This window comes from Lacerta agilis, chromosome 3 (assembly GCF_009819535.1).
Source record: "Lacerta agilis isolate rLacAgi1 chromosome 3, rLacAgi1.pri, whole genome shotgun sequence".
NCBI classification, from domain to species: domain Eukaryota; kingdom Metazoa; phylum Chordata; class Lepidosauria; order Squamata; family Lacertidae; genus Lacerta; species Lacerta agilis.
The window spans coordinates 26,684,470-26,707,872 of record NC_046314.1 but is presented as its reverse complement, the minus strand read 5'-3'; the positions used below and the strand labels follow the sequence as shown (position 1 = coordinate 26,707,872).

The following is a 23,403-nucleotide window of genomic DNA, read 5'->3' as shown; positions in this document are numbered from 1 at the left end:
CTGGGTTATTTGTGGGGCATAGTAATTCGTTTATATATTTTTTTCAAAGTATAGTCCGGCCCCCCACAAGGTCTGAGGGACGGTGGGCCGGCCCACGGCTGAAAAAGGTTGCCGATCCCTGTACTAGAGAGCAGGCACGGGGGGGGGGGGGAGGAAGCGGGCCTTTCTCGGGAGTAAATGTGCAGGGGATCGCGATCCGCTTCTCCTGGTAAGGCTGAGCTACACAGACGCACAACACACACACCGGTTTCTGTGTCTGCAAGAAAATAAAAACCCAAGCAACCGGGAAGTCCTTTCCTCTGCTTGGGAGGCACGCAGCTGGCCGATTTTCCCCTGCCGCGCCACAGCTTTTAAAGAGGCTTTCCTCCCGGACCCCAAGGCCGACGCGGAAAGGAAGACCGCAAACGCCGCCGGCCGGCGCTTCAGGGCGTGACAAGGCCGCGTCTCGGCCTTCAAAGCGCCTCCCGGAGCGGAACAAAGATGGCGGGCGGCGTTCGCACGCCCATAATGCTCCGCGGGAGGCCCAGGCGACCGGGCGGTTCTTCCGGACTCGGGGCGGCGGCGGCCTCAGCTGGGCATCGCTGAGAGAGAGAGGGCGAGGGGACCGAAACCTATGTGAGAGAAAGAGGGAACGGAAGGGCTTGTCCGTCGGTTCCCTTCGTCCCTTCTGCTGGAGGAGGAGGAGCAGAGCCATGAGGCGCCGGGTGCCGCCGACCTCCTTCCCGCTCCTCGCCCTGCTTCTTCTCCTGTTGGTGCTCGGGGCTCCCGAGTTGGGGGCGCTGAGGCACCCGACCGCCCCTTCCCCTCGGCCCGCCCCACAGCACCGGGGTAGGCACCGGCCGCCGCGATACGGTGAGTTATTTGAGAGAGAGAGAGTGAGAGACAGGCGGACTTCCATTGACCCTTCTTTCCCCCAGGCACTTTCTGGGTGCTGGTGGGAAATTGGGGGGGGGGCGCCGCCAGCCAGACCTGCTCCCCCCGTTCTCTCTCTTCAGTTAATAGAAAAATTAAAATGAAGGAACCCGTTGGGATATGCTGTGGGCTTGTGGGGGGTTTGTGCTGGGAGAGACTTAGGCTGCCCTCCGTGGCTACTCCGAAAGCAGCGCGCTGGAGAAGAAAAGCCCAGCATCCGAGGTGTGTTTGGGGCTTTGGGGTGGGCAGGTCGCACATTTCTGAACATGCCTACTCGGAGCTAAGTCCCAGTTCCTTCAGTGGGGACTTGCTCCCAGGTTAGGCGTGCCTAAGGTTTGCAGCCTGAGTCTTTTTTTTCTCCCCCCCCCTCCCCTTGCTGAATTCATAGTGAGTGGTGACTGGATTTTGGAAACTCTGCAAACTGAGAAGTTGCTCAGTTCTTTCGGTTTGGTGGGGAGGGGAAAAACCCCAGCCAATCTTTAAACCTGATTGCACTAGAACAGGGTTTCCCAAACGTGGTTCTCCAGCTGTTTTGGGGACTCCCATCATCCCTAGCTAGCAGGACTAGTGGTCAGGGGATGATAGGAATTGCAGTTTGGAAACAGCTGGGGACCCAAGTTTGGGAAACCCTGCTCTAAGAGAACAGGGCTGGGGAAACAAGTTGCTGCCTGGATGCCAGTTGGACTGCCAGCTTCCATGAACCCCCCCAGAGCCAACGTGACCAATGGATGGGGGCAGTGGGAGTGGTAGTCCAACCATGTCTCTCTAGGGCACATGTTCCTCTTGCCTGTTCTGGGAAAATGGAAGGAAAGATACGCAGTGCTGATGTTGCATGAATGTTAATTAACTGCAGTATTAAGCCCGTGAGGAAGTTCCTGGTTTGCCTCAGTGCTTTTTGTGGGAGGAAAAGGTTATTGTACACAGGAAGGGGCTGCTCAAAGGGCTTCTCAGTGGAATCAAGTTGAAGGATGCTCAAAAAGTGTTGTATTTGACTACTATTACTAAGTCAAGAGCTGTGGCTGCATATACCCTGTTTCTCCTAAAATAAGACATAGCCATAAAATAAGCCATAGCAGGATTTCTATGCATTTGCGAAATATAAGCCGTTCCCCAAAAATAAGCCATACCCCGAAAATAAGCCAGTGACGTGGTACCTCCCATTAAAACAGCCTGGGGAGGCGTGGCTATGCAGCGTACCGATGCGACACGGTTAAAATAAGACATCCCCTGAAAATAAGCCATACTGTGTTTTTTTGAGCAAAAAAAATATATAAGACGGTGTCTTATTTTAGGAGAAACACGGTAGCACTGGTAAGCTCTCATTGTTATATTTGTATTGGATTTGGTCATACAGGTCCTGAACCAGGTCCTGGACTGGGTGATGGGCAGAATAATGGCCCATAAGCTTGAAACGGGGGTCTTGTTGGAGGGGTGGCTGTGCATGGAAACTAAGCAGATTGCCTGTTCTGGATGGGTTACACTCCCCCTGAAGGTTCAGCTACATGTGTCACTGGAGGTCCAAGTGGCCACAGTGGTATTGTGTGCTTTCTACTGGCTTTGGTTGGTATTCCAGCCAGTGTGATGTAGTGGTTAAGAGCAGTAGTCTCGTAATCTGGGGAACTGGGTGGCCATGTGATAAACAGCTGTCCCTCATCACCTAAAGAGCTTCAAGTTTTGTATCTGCATGTGGAGAGTGGGGTGACACTGGATTGCAGCCTACAAAAAATGCTCATTCTGTTTTCGGGGCAGGTAAAGGAAGTTGCAATCAATTTTCTCTTTATTGCCAGTACTGTCTTTACACTTGTAGTTCCTAATTTCACATGCAACAGCAATACACTGAAGCAATGTTGAAGTGCCACTAGCTCTGTGGAAGAGCATCTAACTTTGCATGCAGAAGTTCTCAGTTTGATACCAGTGGCTCCTCAAACTCGGCCCTCCATATGTTTTGAGACTACAATTCCCATCATCCCAGACCACTGGTCCTGCTAGCTAGGGATCATGGGAGTTGTAGGCCAAAAACATCTGAAGGACCAAGGTTGAGAAGCCTGGTTTAGAAGAACATTGTGTCACAAGGCAGGGAAAGACTGACCAAGACTTGGGAGAGCTGCTGACAAACAATGCCGGGTTACCGGTAAGTGGAAGAAATATCTGATTTGGTGTAAAGCAGCCACATATATTCATAGAATTAAATTTTTAGTGCCCTTGAGTGTATTCTCATTTTGTGGGAAGGAATGGACAGGCACTTGTAGGAGCAAATGCTGGTAGCTGATTACTAAAAAAAAATTCTCTGGAATGGGGTGTGGAGTGTCTGGTTTCATTTCCTGGTTTTGCCATAACTTCCAGTATAACAACTTGTGTTACCTGTACATCATGCTTCTTGGGCATGTGGTTTCCACACAACTCTCTTGAGAATAAAATCATTGACTTCTAAAGCACCTATTTCAGGGCTTACTTTGAATAAAAAGACCTGGGGAAATTATTCCACACAAGAAAAACAGGCACTTGAATGCAAGGGCATTCTCTAAATTATCTTTACCTTGGCGTTTGACAGTTAAAGCATTTTGTTTTGTTGGACCTACCGCTCTTGCTTGATTTACACTGCTCTGCTTCATTTGGAATGGTGTTGCTTGTTTTATGGCTTCCCATTTTTAGATTTGTATATTGTTGTAACCAACTCTGAGACCTTAAGTTGGACGGTGGGTAATAAATCTTAAATAAATAAAATAATGAGTGTTCAGACTATTTAGAGCTGAGCTATGCAATCTGCAAAACTCAGGTGGTGCTGCTTCACGGGACCACTTTTGACTGGAGGTTGTAAGTGGCAGATTTGAATGCTCTCAGTGTTAGCATGTTGGCCATAGGCTTTAGCATGGCCTTCTCCCTGGGAGTGAAGTTTTGGACATCATTTTGTATAATCTAAACATTTAAAAATATTAAATGATATGAAGAAATGCTAACACAGAGGTCAATGTGTGCGTGTCAATAAAAGCATTCAATATGCTGCTGCTAAATGTGTATCCCTCTCCTTTTGTCCAGTTTTTGAATTCTGAGAATAACTGCTTCCCTTGAAAATAATATAAAAATGTTATGCTTGCAGTTATAAATCAGCAGTTGTTATACCTGAAATGGACAGAAAATAAATGGAAACAAATTGATTTTAAATGTCACATTTTTAATTTATTTACGTAATGTGTTTGTTTGCCTTGCGTATTAGTGGTTTAAACAAGCAAACATTTATAAAAGCAGTGTGCAATTATTTTTGTAAATGCCAACTTATGGAAATGTTAGAAGCGGTTAGAATTTTCTGTTGAGCTGCTCTAAATACTGCTGCTCTTCTGAACAGTTAAGTAAATAAGCCATTACCGTGTCTCAGTGCAGGTTATGGTTAATGACAAGTAGTTTCTTGATCAGGTTTTCTGTCTTGGGCATATTATTGGTCTTGGGATACTATAAGCATGTGGAAGCTGGATTTTGAAAGTATGCACTGTTTTGACTTGGGGTGATTGCCTGGACTTCGATTCTTGACATAGATCAGCCTTTCTGGAGACTTCTAGATCCTAACTAGATACAGTGGTACCTCTTGTTACGTACTTACGTACTTAATTCGTTCCGGAGGTCCGTTCTTAACCTGAAACTGTTCTTAACCTGAAGCACCACTTTAGCTAATGGGAGCTGCCGCTGCACCGCCAGAGCATGATTTCTGTTCTTATCCTGAAGCAAAGTTCTTAACCTGAAGCGTTATTTCTGGGTTAGCGGAGTATGTAACCTGAAGTGTATGTAACCTGAAGCGTATGTAACCCGAGGTACCACTGTACTATCTACCTTAGGTTACACAGACGTGTGGCTGTGAGGTCTGATGATGGCTCTGTACTTGCCTTCTGTACTACTTACTGTATGTACACTAATTGGAATAATGTGTAAACGGGATAACTCTGATGTTATTATTTGCCTCTTAAATACAGAGATTGATGGCCAGTTAAGCAGTGGCAGGCTTAGTAACACATTTGGCAAAGGATGATTAATGATGTGGATTGCCAAAGTGGAATCTTTTAACATGTAATTTGCATAAATACCTTTGGGGTTTAACAGAAGTTGAACATTTCTGCTAATAGGCTGATTCTAAGTTTCTTGTGTATTTTTAATCCCCCATGATGAAAATATTTGCCCACAATGAACACCAGCAAAGTGTGAAGTCTTGAGTTTTATTGTTCTTGTTTATGATCAGTTTGTTAGTACAGGTAGGTTATATTTTTGCTTTGTGAAAAATGGAGAAGAAAGTGGGTTAGATGGCATAGACCAGAGCGAGATGAATTAGTACATCTTTATTGATAAAGGCTATGCATTGGAATGTGTTTCCTTAGAGAACATACACAGCTCTTTGTGGAACCATCTATCTATGCATTTTTTCAATGGATGTATTTTGTTTTATTTCTATGCTATAGAAATCCATGCTCTCCAGGACTTTTCTTGCCTAAAGAGCCAATTTGAAAGTTACTAGAAAGCTCTGGTTATATTTCTGAGTCACTGATTCATACTAATGCTTATCCAGGGGAACTTGATGACTGGAGTGATGAAATGGTTCACTATTTAAGTAGTAGGAAAGGGGAATCCTAAAAATAACAAATTTTATGACTCTGTTTGGATATAATCGGAATCCATAGTTTCCTGCTATATGAGCAAGCCATAGCAAACCTCAGGCTCAGGTATTTCCACTTCCTCTTCCTCTCTCCTCTCTTGTGGCTGCAAGGTGCTTGTAAACTTCTACTTTGTTTTTCAAACAAAACACAGTTCCCCATTTCATCTTAACTTGAGAAGCTGTGTGTTGCTTAGGTAGTGAACAAATGAACCAGGATCAGAAGCCACAATTTGATCATCGTTGGTTCTCATGAAATAGAGTGAAAATCTCTTGAGTTTAGCTCCTCAAATTCAAACATAATGGAAAGCTGTGGTTCATTTAAAATTGGAAGCTAAAGTTCTGAGCTCCTACTTCATGTGTGCAAAAGCAGTAGGGCGACAGTGGAGTATGTGAGCTTGAGGCATGCCATGTCTGATTGATGTGGCGGGCATTCTTGTCTTTTTATTACATCTAACAAGGACATTTTTCTAGCTGTTCTCTTGTTAAGCCTTCTATTTCTTCCCCGCAGAGAATCTGGAATCTGTTCTCTCAGATTATGATATTCTTTCGGTGTCAAACATCCAACAGCACTCAGTAAGAAAGAGAGACCTGCAACCAGAATCCCATATAGAGAAACTCATAAGTTTTTCTGCATTGCATAGGTGAGGCATCTTTAGTGAGAAGTTTGACTTAATATTATCTTACTGATTCCCTTTAAAATGTTGGTTTCTGTGTTTTCTTCTCTTTTTACGCATGCTTTTTTCTCAGTTCTGCTTTCATTTCATTAGTTGGCATTTGTTTCTGGTGTTGGGAGGCCTATAGATTATCAAATTTATTCTGATTATCATTAGAATTCTGTAGTGTACAGTTGCCCAAAGAAAGGTGTCTGTTCCCTCATTATTGAATGTTTACCCGTTCTTATGCATCTGACTTTGTTGAGAAAGTAGAATAGCTGTACACATGAACAACTGTGGTAATTAGGGTTTCTGAACACCAAATCTTCAAAGAGGAAGAAAGAACTAAGAGTGTGGAATCATTACAGTCAGCAGCTACTGCTATCTTTTATACATCTACTCCCCACTTCAGCACATGCAATGCACTTAAGCAAAATTGTTGTATTATGTATAAATTTTAGAGCATTAAGCACTCCACTCGAACAAACACAGAAAAGTGGAATCTACACACATATTTTAAAAAACCTTCTAAAGATGCTTTTTAAAAAAGCATTTTAAAAAATAAATTGAATTTTCCATAAGGCTCACCATCGCTATCTAGTGTCACATTGTATATTGTACTTAAAACACACTTTAAAACATTTTATTTGCAGCTGTATAGCTGAGTCCAAAGACTCAAGGTGTCTCAGAGCTAGGAAAGGAGGCAAGGGTTTGGCCTCACAGCTGCGCTGAGCCTCAGGAACTCAAAGCACCTTTCAAGCTCAATTTGATACCATATGTAATATCCTAGTATATTTGGATCCATTAAATGTATTTGGACACCAAATGTAATACCTCAATGTGTTTGGATACATTAAAATATATAGCTGATATAAATCTCAAAATTAAATGGAAGCAAATTCTTTTACAGGCATTTTAAATTATACTTAACTTCAACTGCGGACCATTTCCCCAAAAACTTTCAAGCACTTATAGTGAATGGCCAAGGCAAGGAAACTGAATATCAAGTACAGTGGCAGGAATTTTTTACAGGACATGTTGTAGGTGAGTATAATAAGTTGTTTTCGTTGGGGGGGGGAGTATTACTGGATTTTTGAATTGTCGTAAAGAAGTGTTGAATTAGATCTCGAACTGGCATTCTATATTATCATGAGAACTTCAGACATTGTTACTGGTTTTAAGGAAACTAATCAGACCATTTATAAACAGTGTCACGTCGAAGTAAATGATATTGTTTAGTCGTGTCCGACTCTTCGTGAACCCATGGACCAGAGCACGTATAAATGAGTTTATACCTATTTAAAATAATCCTTTGGGGGCTAGTTGGCAGATGATCTGTGTGAATCAGAACCTCAGAAGTTTAAATAATAACCATAAATTCTTGAAAAATTGATCTGAAATGCTATCTTTTCTAGTATATATTTGTGAATGCACTGTTTTTCTTAAGGACAAAAAGATGTTGGAAGTCATTTGATTCATGGAATAAGTGTGGCTAGATGTGAAGTGATATGCTTGTGACTAGGCTAGGAAGAAGTGGTTGTTAAATGTTACAGCTGATGCTCTAGACTTGTACCCAGGTTTTCTTTCCTCCTCTCTTCCTCAGGTCAGAGCAACTCCAAAGTTACAGCACACATAGGTGAAGACGACTTCACAGTGAGGATCAACACTGATGAAGAAGAATATAATGTTGAGGTACACCTCTCTATTGGAATCTAAATGCAAACAATATGAGCTTTCAGTCAGGTTGTTTCATGTTGTTTAGTATTTCTAGGGATGGAATTGCTGTTCGTTTTAACCCTGTGTCAAATGTTTCTGCCAAATGTCTGTGGCTCTGTGGACTGATAGAAACAACCATATTGACTGGGATGCTCATGTGAAATACTACATATGCAGGCAAAACTTGAATTTGGTTTATGTACTCACTGTGCTGTTCCTTAAGGCTGGTAAACAGAGGCCTTTTGGTCAACTAATCTATTTAGTCTGCAGTCTTATATACACATATCTGGGGATAAGTCCCATTGAACTCAGAGGAGCTTCCTTCTAAGAAAACATGTATAGCATTGCACTGTGAAAGACATACTTAGACATCTGTTTCTCTACCTGTAGCCCTTGTGGAGGTTTCTCAATAATACACAAGATGAAAGACTTTTGGTCTACAGATCAGAAGACATCAAGGATTTCTCACGATTGCAGTCCCCAAAAGTATGTGGCTATGTTAAAATGGAAGAGGAGGAGGAGCTTTTGGGTGGAGGGCTAAAGGAGAGTAAATTAAATAAAGGTGAGTTTTAAACTGCTTGCAATAGTCTTTCACAATTGAATTAGAATTTTTTTACTGTACATTAATGTATGTAGTGAAGCGAGTCTTATGGACACCGAAGAGACATAATGCATACTTCCTAGCACACTGAAAGAGACTTATATATAATTTTTATTTAAGACAGGCATAAAAATGATTAGGGTTGAAGATTTATACGATCTGAAGAGAAACCAGAATATTCTGACTCTTTGATGTGGAGAGTTTTTTCCCTTTTTTTGCCAAATCATTTTTATTAGAGTTTCCAATGTAACAAAATCACATTGAAACATTCCAGATTATATTCCAAATTATTTATCCAATTATCAATAAAAAAGAAAAGTTCCAAATCTACCAAATTATTATTTAAATTTATTTGGGGGTTTCCCATGCTTCAAACTCCGGAGGTATCTAATCAACTATTGTCCTTTGTTTTCTACCCTTCCAATATATATTCCAACAAGCAAGATAAATCAAAGCAAACCATGTCACTGTGTGGATTTAAGTCCATATTTCACCACCATACGATCGCCTTGCCCCTTGACTCTCTGACTCCAAAAGCCTAATCACGGACAGTCGCCACCTCCGTTCTCTCCCGATAATATCCAAACATCTTTTCCCACAGCTGTCTGCTTCCACTTGTACCTTTTCAGGAGAATTAGCCAGTTATATTGGAAGTTCGTGTATTGTAGAGGGTTTTTTCGTTTTGTTTTTTGGCTTTCTTCTCCTTCTGGTTCCGTGTTGTGCAGCCCGGGTTTGTCTAGGTGGCACGGCTTATTTCAGTTACTCTTAAACGGCACAGGTTTTAAATATAATCTGTTAATGTAATACTCAATTCAACATAAATTATGTCTTAAATGGTGACAGCAACTTGGTATCACTTTAATGGTCACAATAGCAGATGTCCCTCGAAGAAAAAGAGCCACCCCAGACCCCTTGAAGAATACCTGCAGGATATTGGTGGTGGCAGATTATCGCTTCTTTAAGAACATGGGCCGTGGGGAGGAAAGTACTACAATTAACTATTTGGTAAGTGTTATTGTCTGCTCTTGATTCCTTGATGAAATATGTCAAAAAAAACCTCTGTTGTAGTTAGAAAGCTAATAGAATGTCATTGTTAGACGTAAGAAGAGTATGTTTAAGTATTATTTTATGGATATGGGTGTGTTTGTGCGAAGCCTGATTTGGGGTAGAGTGCAATAATTTCATTTCATTTCACTTTTAATTTGTACACCGCCTTTCTATATCACTGTGCACAAGATGGTTTGCAGCAACAAAATATGCAACAAGCAACACACACCATATAATAATGTGATCCAATACAAAAAGTCATAATGAAGCATAACTTTTAAATGGAACAACTTATATGGAATAAAGTAATCAATAATCTATTATATTATAATAGTACATAATAAAATTAAACTCTCAAAACATCCGCAAATAATTAAATTGAAAATCACTCTTAATAATTGCAGTAAATAATTACTAAACTATGACCAATAGAAAGAACTGCAAGTCACAATGCATAAAATGGGCTCTCTTACGCTTAGAGTTTGTGTATCTTGTTACTTGGGGATACTGTTGATCCAATTTGATTTGCTGTTTCCTCCCACTGTCTTGTATAGTGTGTTTCAGCCTGAATGGCTCTCCAAATGCTGAACAGCAGCTTAAAATATCATAACAATAAGGTGTATTCTGAAAGGAAGCGGTCATGGTGGTTGCGCATGTTGCTTTAATTTTATCCTCTTCCTCCCCACCCCCCACCCCAAACCAACAACATTGGCAGCATTGCCTACTAAATCAGAGGTGGAGAACCTGGCTTGCTCCAGATATTGTTGGACTCCAACTCCCATAAGCCACTTCCACCATAGCCAATGACAAGGAATGATGGGAATTGTAATTCAAGGTCACTTGGAGTACCACAGATTCCCACTCCTTGTACAAAACTTGGGGAACCTCTTTCAAAGCTCCTTGAAAGCTTCCCTTAGGTTTTTCTTAAGTGTTAAAATATGTTTCAGAATCTGCTGACAAGAGACTGGACCTGAATAACTTCTCCCTTTTCTGTGCCTAGATTGAATTAATAGACAGAGTGGATGACATCTATCGAAATACATCGTGGGATAATGCAGACTTCAAAGATTATGGCATTCAGATAGATCAGGTATTTAGAAAACCCTTCGGATAATGTTCAGATTTGATCACGGGGTGTGTGTGTGTGCTCACGCACACCATTGAATGCAATGGACCTTATGAAAAGATAGTCCATAGTAGTACAGAAGAGCAGGCTGGAGTGTCATTGATAAAATGCTTCATCAAGAGAAATCCAGTTCTGATGGTCCACATGAATGATGTAAATCACAATTTTGCTTGATATGTGTAATTATACAAAGTTGCATCAACTTCTGGTTGACTTGAAGTTCTGGGCAGTTTCCATACACACACACCCCGATTATAGTCAAAATTTTCCACCTATAACTAGGATGTTAAACTTACAGTAAGTTTAAGGTGCATTCTGCACTGATTCCATTTAACACCATGCTTATTAGGTGTACAGCGTAAGCAGAACTCTGACCTAATTTTCTGAATCATTTGAATTATAAGGAGAAAGCAGTGTGTGTATTAAAAAATAGTTTACTGAGGCATCGGAACTTAATGTTGTAAATTATTTATATATCTTTTGAATCTAGATTATTGTTCACAATGAGTCACAACCTGTACGTCCCGGGGGAAGACACTATAATATGGCAAGAAGTCCTCGAGATGATGGTGAGGATGCTTGGGATGTGAAGGAGCTGCTGGAGGTAGGCTGCGTGTGTTCTATGATTCATACAATGTAAGCACCCCATTTATTAGAAAGGCTTGTCTTTCTAATAAACTGCATGCTTACTACAAGTAATATCACATGTTTGCTAAAAGTAATACTGTACATTAATTATTTTAATCCAATCTAGGAGATTCCAAGTACCCAAGTACTTGCTTTCAGGTTGTTGTTTTTTTAACTGCCTGATAGTAACTACAATTTAAAAATGATTGAGGGAAAGTCACTGTTTTTAGACAAGGATGATGGACTCGGTGATCGCTATTGAATGATGCTGCAATCTGTTCAGCTTGTTAATCAGCAGTGTCTCATTTATGGAGTAAATTTTTTCTTTAAACTGTGTTTGGCACATTTCCCTCTTCACAGCAATTCAGTGCTGATATAGCGGATAGAGCTGCTCGCGTGTGCCTTGCGCATCTCTTTACCTACCAAGACTTTGCTCTGGGTACTCTTGGACTGGCTTATGTTGGATCTCAAAGGCCAACCAGCCATGGAGGCATCTGCCCAAAAGGTAATGTTTTTTCCCTATTTAACAACTTTGCTTGTTATTTGTCAAAGTGCCTAAAGATAAGTGTACATCCAGGATATGTGCTCTTTTAAAACAGGTTGGTGGTCTGTAAATTTACTCCTTAACCAGAGGCTGTTGTAGTGAGTTTTGCTCAGCATCCCTATTGCATTTGCAAGATAGCTTCTTCATTCATGGTATCCAGGTTGTGTTAGTGGGACACAGTGTACATCATCAGTCCAACACTATGCGTTGCTGGTACTGTTAAGGGACAGAGGACGCATTAATGAGGATACAGATGAGGGTTTTTTGGGGGGTGGTGGTAAAGGGCTTGAACTGGAGAAAAACCTCAACTTCCCCAAAACGTCTGTCTTTCAGCTATCTAGCATATCGTAGCCACCGCTTACAAGAATGAAGTTCATGGTATGTGTCCACACACGCCAGTGTGCTTTAATGCACACATGCAGTTCCTCCCCAGTGACTTGGTGGGGTTGTGCCTTGAGGCTACTGGTAGCGATTCTTTGCAAAAGTGGTTGTTTCAAATGTAGGCCTGACTCTACTTGTGAACATTTCGGCTTCTGTTCAGCTCTGTCGCAGACTCCTGCTCTGAATGCCACCCATGTCATAGGGTCGCCACCAGGGTTAGAGAATATATTCATCTCAGCTGAATCTGATAAGCCACTGAGGACTGCAGATGTTCTCAATTTTAGGCATCAGGCAAGGTTATCAAGGCTGTGTAAATGAATCTTAAATGCTGTAACATGATTTTCTACCTTTTTTATTTTTAAAGCTTTTCCTAGTCCAACCGCTGGAAAGAATGTATACCTCAACAGTGGCTTAACCAGCACAAAGAACTATGGCAAAACTATCCTTACAAAGGTATTGTAAGGAGTTGTGGGAAGTGGTTTCTTAACATGCCTTACAATTCCCTTATTAGCTTCTGAGTCGATGCCCTGTTAGGTCTATTTTTTATTTGTCCAGTGAATGTGCTTTATTTTCAAGTGGTTTTAAAGCTTCAGTAAAGTCCTGCTTGATATTTGTGAGTACCATAGTTATCTCCGTGAGCAATTCCTGTCCTTCTTTGGAAAGCTTTTGACCTTTTGGCGCCATTGTCAATCTCCCTCTTGGCGCCTCTCCAATTGTGCTGTGAGATGAAATTCTCTGTTACACTTCAAAGCAAACTTTTGGGCTTCTTTCTTTGAAATGTTTGTTTTCTCCATACATGTCCAGTATTAATTTCAAAAAAAGGATTGTTTAATTAGCTCCAATTAGACACTTTTTTTTTTGCTTTTATTAACGGGTTAGTGAGGAGTTCTGGTGTTACACTGCCATTTTCACTTGTGTTATCACTGCCCCCTTTCCACTTGAACACATGATTATGAATTATATTCACCTTTTGCTGCACCAATAAACTTTGAAGAACTTTAACTACCACTAGTGAGCAATTTGGCCTTTTCTGTATGTTAAAGTAAAATTATCTGGTAGTCTTACATTTATAATACAAGTATTTAGAGCACTACACACTTCATTAGCTTCTCAAAGGCAAGCCTATAAAAGACTGTATGATGTTAGCAAAAAATATATATCTCATTTTGCACTAATAATAATAATAATAACTAATAATAATTAACAATTTATTACATATACTCCACCCATCTGGCTGGGTTACCCCAATAACTCTGGGTGGCTCCCAACAGATTAAAAACAGAATAAGACATCAAACATTAAAAACTTCCCTAAATGAGCATGCTTCTTTTGTGTGTATATTTTTATAAGGAAGCTGATTTGGTTACAACTCACGAGCTGGGACACAACTTTGGGGCAGAGCATGATCCTGATGGCTTGCCAGAATGTGCCCCCACCGAAGATCAGGGAGGAAAATATGTTATGTACCCAATTGCTGTGAGTGGAGATCATGAAAACAATAAGGTATTTTTTAAAATCAGCTTTCTTTCTCTCCCTCTCCCTCTCCCGTGTGTGCATATATTACAAACTATGTTGGGTCCCTACATATGGTAGCGTTGAATGGAAAGGGGGAGCAACCTGGAGGTCATTATTTTACTTCATATTTGCATTGTCAAACTATTTTTTTAAAATTTATTTTGTAAGGAAGGACCAGTGTGGCAGAGGATAAGAAAAATAATGGACAGAGGAAAAGATGTCAAGCTGTAGATCAGGTTGTGGGTGGAAGAGGAAGGCTAAGGCCTAGTATACATGGGAGTTACATGCCCACCAAAGTGTCTACTCTCCTTTCTGAGCTCTCACCAGATACACTTGTTTCCTTTGAATTTGCAGGCAAGAAGGCTGCCTATGAGAAAGGAATTAAAAAAATTCTGGCAGTTGAATTCCGTGCCATATTTTGCACTTGTGTGGCAAAACTAATACAGTGGTGCCCTGCTGGACGAATGCCTCGCTAGACGAAAAACTCGCTAGACGAACGGCATTCTAGCGGAAGCTGCCCCGCAAGACGGAAAAGTCGATGGGGCTGCTTCGCAAGACGAAAATTTTTCGTCTTTTTTTTTCGTCTAGCGAAAGCGCGGCTGTCATTGCCGCTTCGCTAGACGAAAAACCCGCTAGACGAAAATTTTCGCAGAACGAATTATTTTCGTCTAGCGGGGCACCACTGTATTTATATATAGGTTCACACAATCCTGAATTAGTAGCTCTCTCACCACTAATTTGTTTCTTCCTCCTCTTGTCGACGCTTTCAGATGTTTTCAAGCTGCAGTAAAGAATCCATCCTTCGGACTATTGAAGCCAAGGCACCAGAATGCTTCCAAGAGCGCAACAACAAAGTATGTGGCAACTCCAGAGTGGATGAAGACGAGGAATGTGACCCAGGCCTCTTGCGTCTGTACATTGATCCTTGCTGCACATCTGAGTGCAAGCTGAAGCCAAATGCCAAATGCAGGTGAAGGGCCGAAAGATCTTCCCTACAAAAGGGGTGGTGGTGGGAAATGGCAAGAGTTAGTTTTCTTCTTTTTCATAGTTGAGGAAACACATGATTATGCTTGTTTAATTTTATGATGCTGTTTGTTTTAATAACATACATTGTGTGACATAAGTTTAGTGAACAAGAGGCTAGTCCTTTGAATAAACTCTGATAGTTCATATTTCTGTATTATTGAATTGTTGGTTGTCAGCTACTTAACTTGTAGCAAAGATGTAATTAAATATTATGCCTCTTTTTTATTACTGGTGGGGTAATTGATGATTGCATGTCTAAATTAAGTGTATAGAGAAATATTTTAGAACTGCAGTGTGTGTGTGTGTGTGTGTGTGTGTGTGTGTGTGTGTGAGAGAGAGAGAGAGAGAGAGAGAGATGGAGAGAGAGAGAGAGATGAAGAGACATTTCTGCCACCCTTCCTTCTGCTACTACTTTGGGTTTGTAATCTTGAATATTCAGGTGTCTAAGTTTATTCTTTCTTCCTTCTCATCCCCTAGTGATCGCAATAGCCCCTGTTGTAAAGGATGCCAATTCGAAAGTGCACAGAAAAAGTGCCAGGAAGCCATCAATGCCACCTGTAAAGGAGAGTCCTATTGCACAGGTACATCACTGTATTTGTTAGTTACTCATTCACTTTTTGTTTTACACTTGTTTGAAAAAGTGTGTGCCTGTGCATCTTTTGCTCTTTCCCAATTTCCGTTTCCATCAGTACAGCATGTTTACCTTGTTTTTGAATAATGGGGGTTACTTAACCTTAATGACATTCTAAGCGATGCATGTTTCTGACTTGGGAATCACCTGGCGAGCAGGTGGGGGAGTGTTTGCATTAATGTGTGGCATTAAAATATAGCAAAAATGCTTTGGCAGGTTGCTGATTCTGGGCTGTTAAAACATAAACATGCCTTTCTTATAGAACAGAAGAGTGGAGCCATATTGGTTCTGGGAACCAGATCTTTATCTGGAGCCATTCCCGTTGGCCAGCTTTGACAGGTGCCATTGGAGTTGTTCATCCTGTATTTGGCTCTTTGGGCTGTGCTGATCATAGAACTAGCAAAACACATTTTTCTTATGACCATCAGCAGATGGCAAGCAGGGGCTGGGAGCAAGAAAGAAGCCTGCTTTTTGCAGGCATCAGCTGTGTGAGGGAGATGTCCTTTCAGTGGATGCCTGCAAAATCTAGTGTTGCCTCTTGGCATTTGTAGTAGGAATCTTCTTGAGGGAAGTCTTTCAGAGAGACTTGCTGTGTGAAGGAACTTGTGAGGACCTCTTACCTGTCCTTAGCAAGTCATAGAAATCCTAAACATGTCTGCTCAGAAATATGTCCTGTTGAATATATTGGGACCTTATCCCAGGTAAATGGAGTTAGGATTGCAGCCTTACTTTGTTTATTTCCAGATATTCATATCGTGATGCAAGGCTTATTCTCACTAAATCTCTTCATAGGCAATAGCAGTGAATGTCCTCCCCCAGGGAATGCCCCAGATTACACTGTCTGTGTGGATTTGGGCAAGTGCAAAGATGGGGCATGCATACCCTTCTGTGAGTGGAAGAACCAGCGTTCATGCGCCTGTAATGGTAAGGAGGGTTCCCTCACATGATGAGCCAGGGCTTACTTGGCTTTGAAAACTGATTGCTCAAGACACAGCAAAGTGAAGGAGAGCAGCATGCATTTTTCTTTTAGAGTGCTGTTTCATTAGCTAGAGGTAGGTAAGGTCTCCTGTTACCAGGCACAAATGTCTATCCCCTTCCCCAATTCCCTGCCTACTCATTTACTTCTTCACCTTGTTTATGTGGCAGAGCTAGTACTTTCCAGTGCTACTCTTTGGAATAGTTCAAATACAATGTTTTATTTGGTGTTGTTCCTGTTAATTGGGACTGATTGGTAAGGAAGCTTTAAATATCTGTTGCAGGGGGACTAACCCTTGGATATCTCCCATTTTACTCTGGGTTTAATGAAGTTCCTTTTTTCTTCTTACCAGAGTGGAGGGTGCTGCTTCTTAAAAAAATTAAGTTGTTGTCTATGTTTGAGTACCATCAGGAACTTGTTCATAAAATAGTGTGGTATTCAGGAGTAGACTAATGGATTGAAAAGCTGTATGATCAGCAAAGGGAAATTACATTTTCATAAAGGAGTAATGCATAAATATCCCAAAAGCTAACTATGAAGTTGCATGTTTAATTTCAGAAACAGATAACTCTTGCAAGGTCTGCTGTCGAGACGAGGGTGGGAGATGCAGCCCAACTGTTGTCAACCAGAATTTCCTGTATTTGAGGAAAGGAAAGCCATGCACTGTGGGATTCTGTGACATGAATGTGAGTGTATGCAGGGTTAGGATAAGATTTTTCACCTCCCCAAAGCATATTGGTGCAAAATCAGAAAATAGATCACTTTGAAATTTTGTTCTTGTTGCATCATGTCCTAAAATTGGTCCCAGAGCAAAACCAAAATGGTCAGCTGAACACTGTTGCTGTGGTTTTTGCATCATCTGCCTATTTTCTGGTTCTTCCTACTGTCCCATCTACCTTTCCCCCCTTTCTCTTTATCAATATCCAAAGAACCTCTCAAGTAGTTTCATATACCATATGGCAGTGTTTTTCAACCTTTTTTTGGGCAAGGGCACACTTGTTTTATGAAAAAAATCACGAGGCACACCACCATTAGAAAATGCTAAAAAAATTAACTCTGTGCCTATATTGACTATATATAAAGTAATTCTCTTGAATAGGAATCAAATAAACACAATTTTTCCCATGGCACACCAGGCAACATCTCGCGGCACACTAGTGTGCCGCGGAACAGTGGTTGAAAAACACTGCCATATGGGACCTTAGGCTGATTTTTTAGCAGTTTGCTTTTATTTAAACTGGCCACCTAGAGCAAAGTGTCCATTTAACACCCATTGATACTACTTATTTCATAAACAATGGTGTGAATCTGCTCACTAAACAGTGTTATTTTTTCAGCTAAATAGGACATGATTTACTCTGTGTCATTCTTATTACCAGGTTTTGCATCTCTGTTGCACTCTGTACATTTTGCATTTTCTTTTCATTTTTTAACCTATGGAGGGAAATGTATTTAAAATATTCCCATATAGGGTCTCTTGTGACCAGTACCTGTGGCAGTTTGTAAGATCAAGTATCAGAATATAAGAAGCTGCGCACTGGGCTATTTATCTTCTCTTCCCCTTGCCCACCATGTAAACTCCATCCTCACAAAAAGAAATGCTCAAATACTGATAGATATTGAGTAGAGTCGACTGTAATACTTTCTTTTCAACACCTATGCTTGGTTGGTAGACTCTAAATATTCATATTTGGGAAATAATCAAATTGGTTCCTTGTTTGCTTAGAAAATCTTTCTCTTAACTCCGTATATCCGGCAGAGGCAAATACGTTAGTAAAATTCAATTTAAATTTGAAAAACCACTGTTTTTTATCCATTATGATCTACTGTTCATACAAAACAAAATTACTTTTGGTTATGCCTAAGTAGGCCTTCAGATTCCAGCCAAAGTGTTCCACCCACACAATATTCCTTGCCCTTTTCTCACAACATGACACATGGTTGGTGCTCTTGGTCATACTTGTATTGAGCTCAGTCATTTCATCAGGGGAAGAAAAGCCCTTTTTAGCATGTAAAGTGGCTTCCTCCTGATCTTTACATATCCTTAAACCATAACTCATTCCCTCAAGATGGAATGACTGAAAATTACATTGCATAAAATGGCTTTCTAAGAAACATTGTCTTGCAGGGTAAATGTGAGAAGCGTGTGCAGGATGTGATCGAGCGGCTTTGGGTTTTCATTGAGCAGCTAAGCATCAATACGCTAGGTAAGCTTCACTTAAAATCCATAAACATGTTCTTAGCTGTTATCTTTTGATTTCAGAGTGTGAGCATTGAAAGCAGGTGTTTCAATCACCAATTTTGATGTCACCACGGGTAGTGGTACTTAATGTTGTAAGTGGTATCAGGAAAGTGCAGGACTGTACTTCAAGGTGTGTCTGAAGATCATACTTTGCCAAGCTGAGAAGATGCTTCTGGCCTCATGATAAGATCAAATGAAAGTGGATGCAATACAACTTGTATGGCAGTACAAAGCATATTTCTGAATACTTAAGTAACCTCGATAACAGCACATGAAAACAGGTCATCTTTGTAGTTGAACTGTGTAGCCCATTCTGCTTTAAGGTTTATTTTCTAAGCACGTATATGTTGAGAGTAGAAGAAATCAAGCATTGCCTTGCTTGGGTCAGGCTGGGATCTGTTTGGTGAGAGTTTGCTAGCAGAGCATGAAGGAGACTGCTGTCAAAGAGAGTATGTGCGTGTGTATTCTTCCACGGGTAATTTGAACACACAAGTTCAAATTTGCCTATCTTGGTAGACAGTTGTTGATGGGCCTGAAATTGTCTTTAAAAAGCTACCTAAGCTAATGGTAGCCACCACATCTTGTGACCACGAATGACTGACTTGATGTGTACATGCTGGCACTTGTTCAGTGTAACAAAAAACATTGTAGTGTGGAATACTGCACTCTTCCAGCCAGCTGTGCTTTACTCCCGAACACTCCATTCCACCACTCCTAGAGGATGCTCCATTCTGCCTGCAATCCTCCTCCCCATTGTTGGCTTTTTTCCTGTGTGCTTTTTTCCCCAATGGTCAGTCAGCATTCTTTTCCCAGAGTTTGCTCAAACCACAATTGGACTGTGTTTAAGGGGTGGTTCCCTCCTGTTTCTGTATTTTTTATTTATGAAAACCTTGGGGCTCCCCCAAGTCTTCTGATACCATCTCTGTGGTTACATAAAGAAGCAGCTTGGAGACTGGGTTCATTATTAGCATAGAGCAAATTAAGAACTTGTATGTTTTTTCCTATCTTGAACTTGCTAGTAATCAACTTCATTGGGTGATGCTGGGTTCTTGTACTAGGGGAGGGAGTTCTTGCATGGACACTTTATTCCATGCTTTTATAATACTCAGATTGAAAACTAATCTTCATCTTATAAAAGCTTGGAATAAAGTGTCAATGAAAGAACTCCCTCCCCTAGTACAAGGACCCAGCATCACCCAATGAAATTGATAACTAGCAAGTTAAAGTATATTTTACATTTGTGGATATAAAACTCATCAATTGGCTTAGCTGAGTTATTTATTAAATGTTTATTTCATGCCAGCAGCATGCTATGGCATTGTACAGATTAAAATACTTAGAATGTTAGATCTAATACTGACATGGTGAAGACAACTTGGTCACACTTAATTGATTTCTGCATGTTTAGTTAAGAAGAGGAAGTCTCTGAGAATGAAACTATCAGCTGGTTTAAGTCACAGAAAGGAAACACATTGTAGAATCTCTTTCACTAAAGTTATGTGAAAGCACTTTTTAAAGGCCAGTTAATTTGCTTGTGTATAACTTGTTCCACCCTCAGCACAGGTAAAGTAGATTTCCAGAGTTACAATCCTACTATTTGAAAGTTGGCAGGTAATAAGGTAAACAGCAATAAAAGAGATTGATTAAAAAACAACACCCACAGAAGTCTTGGAGAACTAAGAGAGCCCTCACTTGCAATTCCTCAACATTGGGATTTACAGGAAACTTTAAACATTTGGAAGATAAAGCATTATATCCAACTAAGTCATAATCAGCTGGGCTCATCAACATTTTCCTAGGTTTTTAAATTCATTCTGATCAACTTTAGTCCATTTCAGTGGGTCTACTCTGATTTATAAACAAGCCATTCAGAGTTGTATCTACTGAACAAATTATATGATCCTGTGATAGCAGATGGACTAGCTACCACTTGAAAAATATTTGTAGAATTCTTAACACTGGACCCAAATATATTTTGTCTGCCTCTGAAATTGGGTGTATCTTTTTTTTTACAGGAAAATTTTTAGCAGACAACATAGTAGGATCTGTGCTTGTATTCTCCTTAATATTTTGGATTCCTCTAAGCATTCTTGTACACTGTGTGGTAAGTTTAAATTACAAACCTCATGAAACAGATGCCTTTAATTTAAATGTGGGCAGAAATTAAAGGTGTTTATATTTTGCTTCATTTATTAAACACAATGTGCAGGTGAATATACTTGAGCTTTATCCATGATAGTGGGTAGTTAAACATTTAAGGAATGTTCTACCCTGAAGTTAATCGGAGTGGACAGGGGTGGGTGGATGTCTTTCATAGCTGACCTGTTATATTTCCCTCTTTTTAATAGGACAAGAAGCTGGATAGGCAGTATGAAGAGAACACCAAATCTCTGTTTGGCCCCAGTGTAAGTTTGCTTTCTGCTGAATAGTGTTTTCAGTATCCTATTTGTTACAAAACAGATGTGACAAAGGCTTGCAGAGACTTCTCAGTACTGAGAACTATTCATGATGTTTAGGATGAACAAATTTCCATGGAATAAATGTATCTTCCAGAAGTTGATACACTTTTGGTAAACCACACTGGAAGTTTTGTAGAATTGTGGTCTATACATCTTTTAGTTTTTAAGTCATGAACTTACTTTCTGTTCAACTGAATGCTCTACTTTTGTAGTACTAGGAATTCCTGTTCCCAGGGCATTTACTCTTGTCTACTCTCATTATTTGGATTCTACTTTATTTGAATCGGCTAGCGTTAGCGATAGATGGAAAGTTCCGAGCACCAAAACATCTATACCCCATACTCCTCCAACATGTTAAAGAGATATTGAAGAAATGAAACTAAAGTTACTTCAAGATCCTACAGTTCATAGTAAATCAAAATTAGTAAAGTAACTTGCTCCTCTGCCACTATTGATGCCAGGATTTGTATCTGCCAGAATTCTGGGATTGGTAGTGCTAGTCAGTCTTATGCCATCTGTGTTGAATCTTAGTACTGCCTGGTAGCCACCTTAGCTACAGAGCATTTGTAGACAGCTTGCCCAGAGATTGAAGGTAATGAGAGGCCTGGCACTGTGTTTTCGGCCACCAGTATTGTTCATAACTCCGCTGCTTGTTTGTGTCCTTGCAGAATGTTGAGATGTTGAGCAGCATGGATTCGGCCTCTGTTCGAATTATCAAGCCACCTCCTGCCGTGCCATCGACTAGCCGGCTCCAGCCCTTGCAGCCTATTGCACCAGTCTCTGTGGCAGCGGTGGTTCCGAAACTGGACCATCAAAGAATGGACACCATTCAAGAGGATCCCAGTACAGACTCTCACATGGAGGATGATGATTGCTTTGATAAGGTTCCTTTCCCAAACAACAGCACAACTGCCAAGTCGTTTGAGGATCTTACAGATCATCCTGTCACAAGGAGTGAGAAAGCATCGTCCTTCAAACTACAACGCCAACATAGAGTGGACAGCAAAGAAACGGAATGCTAGTCTCTAGCTGCCTTTGGAGCTGTTAGCTCTGATGTGCAAAAATCATGTTCAACTTGATGAACTAAAGCCATTTCATTATAGAAATATCTTGTATGTGTATATATTGTATTGAAAAATTGAAACAAGGAAGTGACCTACTGCAGATGCTGGCCATGTGTATGATCTTCTTTAGTTTCAGTGAGTGCTATGTACACACACACACTCAAGTGTACTGAAACTTTTGAATTTTTTCTTATAGTCTTGATTTGAACATTTCCTTGAGCCTGTGGCATAGAGGCATAATCTGCCTAATACCAATTGTTTTATCTTAGTATTTTTATAATGTGCCTTTTTGTAGTTGAATAGCACTGCAAAGTTTTTAGAATACAGAAGCCCCAATATGTAGTGATTTACCTTCTTGTATTAGTCTTCAGCAGTATTTTTCTTGAAAAATGAGGTAAACTACTAACACAGCAAAATCTGATGTTTTTCATGGACGTTTGAAACAGGACTTTTAGTTATGCAGTTTTTGACCAGAAGCTAGTAGAGACCTAAGCAATGTTAAAAGTTCCATTTATTTCAGCTGGGCTTTAAGGTCACATGACAGTGTCATGGATGATGGCCTTTTTCTACAAAACCAAGTGGGTAAAATGTGCATTGAAACTTTACTCCTTCATCTGTGTGCAGAGATAATTTTATTCTAGCAAATTGCTGCCTGCCAAAATTTAACAGATTAAAAATAATGCTGCTGATCATGCCTTTCATGTGATACAAATCTAGAAAGAAGATGTAATGAATACAGATTTTTGCTTGTTTGAGGGGGTGAGTTCCTGTCCCCCAAGCAGCCTGTCTTATACGGATGTTTGGACACCTCCTGAGATCTGTAAGCAGTAACACCTTCATGTTGGTTGCTGAATTCATGTGGTCACTTCCTACTCTTTCTTATAGTAGGGGGTTGGTGCTGAGACCTGCAAAGTTTTTTCCCTTATAAATGGCAGGAGATTGATTTCAATATTGGGGCCTGTGACTATAGAAATGCATGGACCGAAAAAAGTGTTGTTACTGCTTTTTTGCAACATAATCATGTCCTACATTAATTTGTGTAAAAAGTACACATTTAACAGCTGCATCAAAAGCCAACTTAAAAGTATAAAAATCCTCAATTATGAAAGACTTGTATTTTTTCATATCTGATCAACCAAACCTGTGACAAATTTTTTTTCATGGATATTTGTTACACTAATACTTGAACTTGTGCCCTTTTGGTATTTGTATCCATAGTCTGATTTTAGATTTCTTACTTAGCAGTA

General features: G+C 40.4%; 1 protein-coding gene across 2 annotated transcripts; it reads left to right on the top strand.

Moving 5' to 3' along the window:
- The first annotated feature begins 421 nt into the window (after positions 1-421).
- ADAM17 (ADAM metallopeptidase domain 17) lies at positions 422-22,850 on the top strand. 2 transcript variants are annotated; one of them, XM_033143083.1, is made up of 19 exons: positions 422-852; positions 6,057-6,189; positions 7,112-7,245; positions 7,805-7,893; positions 8,308-8,479; positions 9,396-9,523; positions 10,566-10,655; positions 11,182-11,295; positions 11,679-11,823; positions 12,608-12,696; positions 13,594-13,746; positions 14,529-14,728; positions 15,262-15,365; positions 16,208-16,339; positions 16,950-17,077; positions 18,520-18,598; positions 20,649-20,737; positions 20,982-21,038; positions 21,761-22,850. In XM_033143083.1, the coding sequence occupies exons 1-19, from the start codon at positions 693-695 to the stop codon at positions 22,112-22,114; spliced, it is 2,550 nt and encodes an 849-aa protein (XP_032998974.1). In that variant the 5' UTR covers positions 422-692; the 3' UTR covers positions 22,115-22,850. The 2 variants fall into 2 exon arrangements, with proteins under 2 accessions (XP_032998974.1, XP_032998973.1); XM_033143082.1 differs by having other exon boundaries at positions 9,393-9,523; positions 21,761-22,848.
- Positions 22,851-23,403: the final 553 nt, after the last annotated feature.

Excerpts from the sequence above, each read along its gene's own strand:
- ADAM17 (XM_033143082.1), top strand. The coding sequence starts at position 693 with ATGAGGCGCCGGGTGCCGCCGACCTCCTTCCCGCTCCTCGCCCTGCTT. Across the intron at positions 7,246-7,804 it reads TTTTACAGGACATGTTGTAG|GTCAGAGCAACTCCAAAGTT; the intron begins GTGAGTATAATA and ends TCTCTTCCTCAG. Across the intron at positions 20,738-20,981 it reads GCATTCTTGTACACTGTGTG|GACAAGAAGCTGGATAGGCA; the intron begins GTAAGTTTAAAT and ends TCTTTTTAATAG.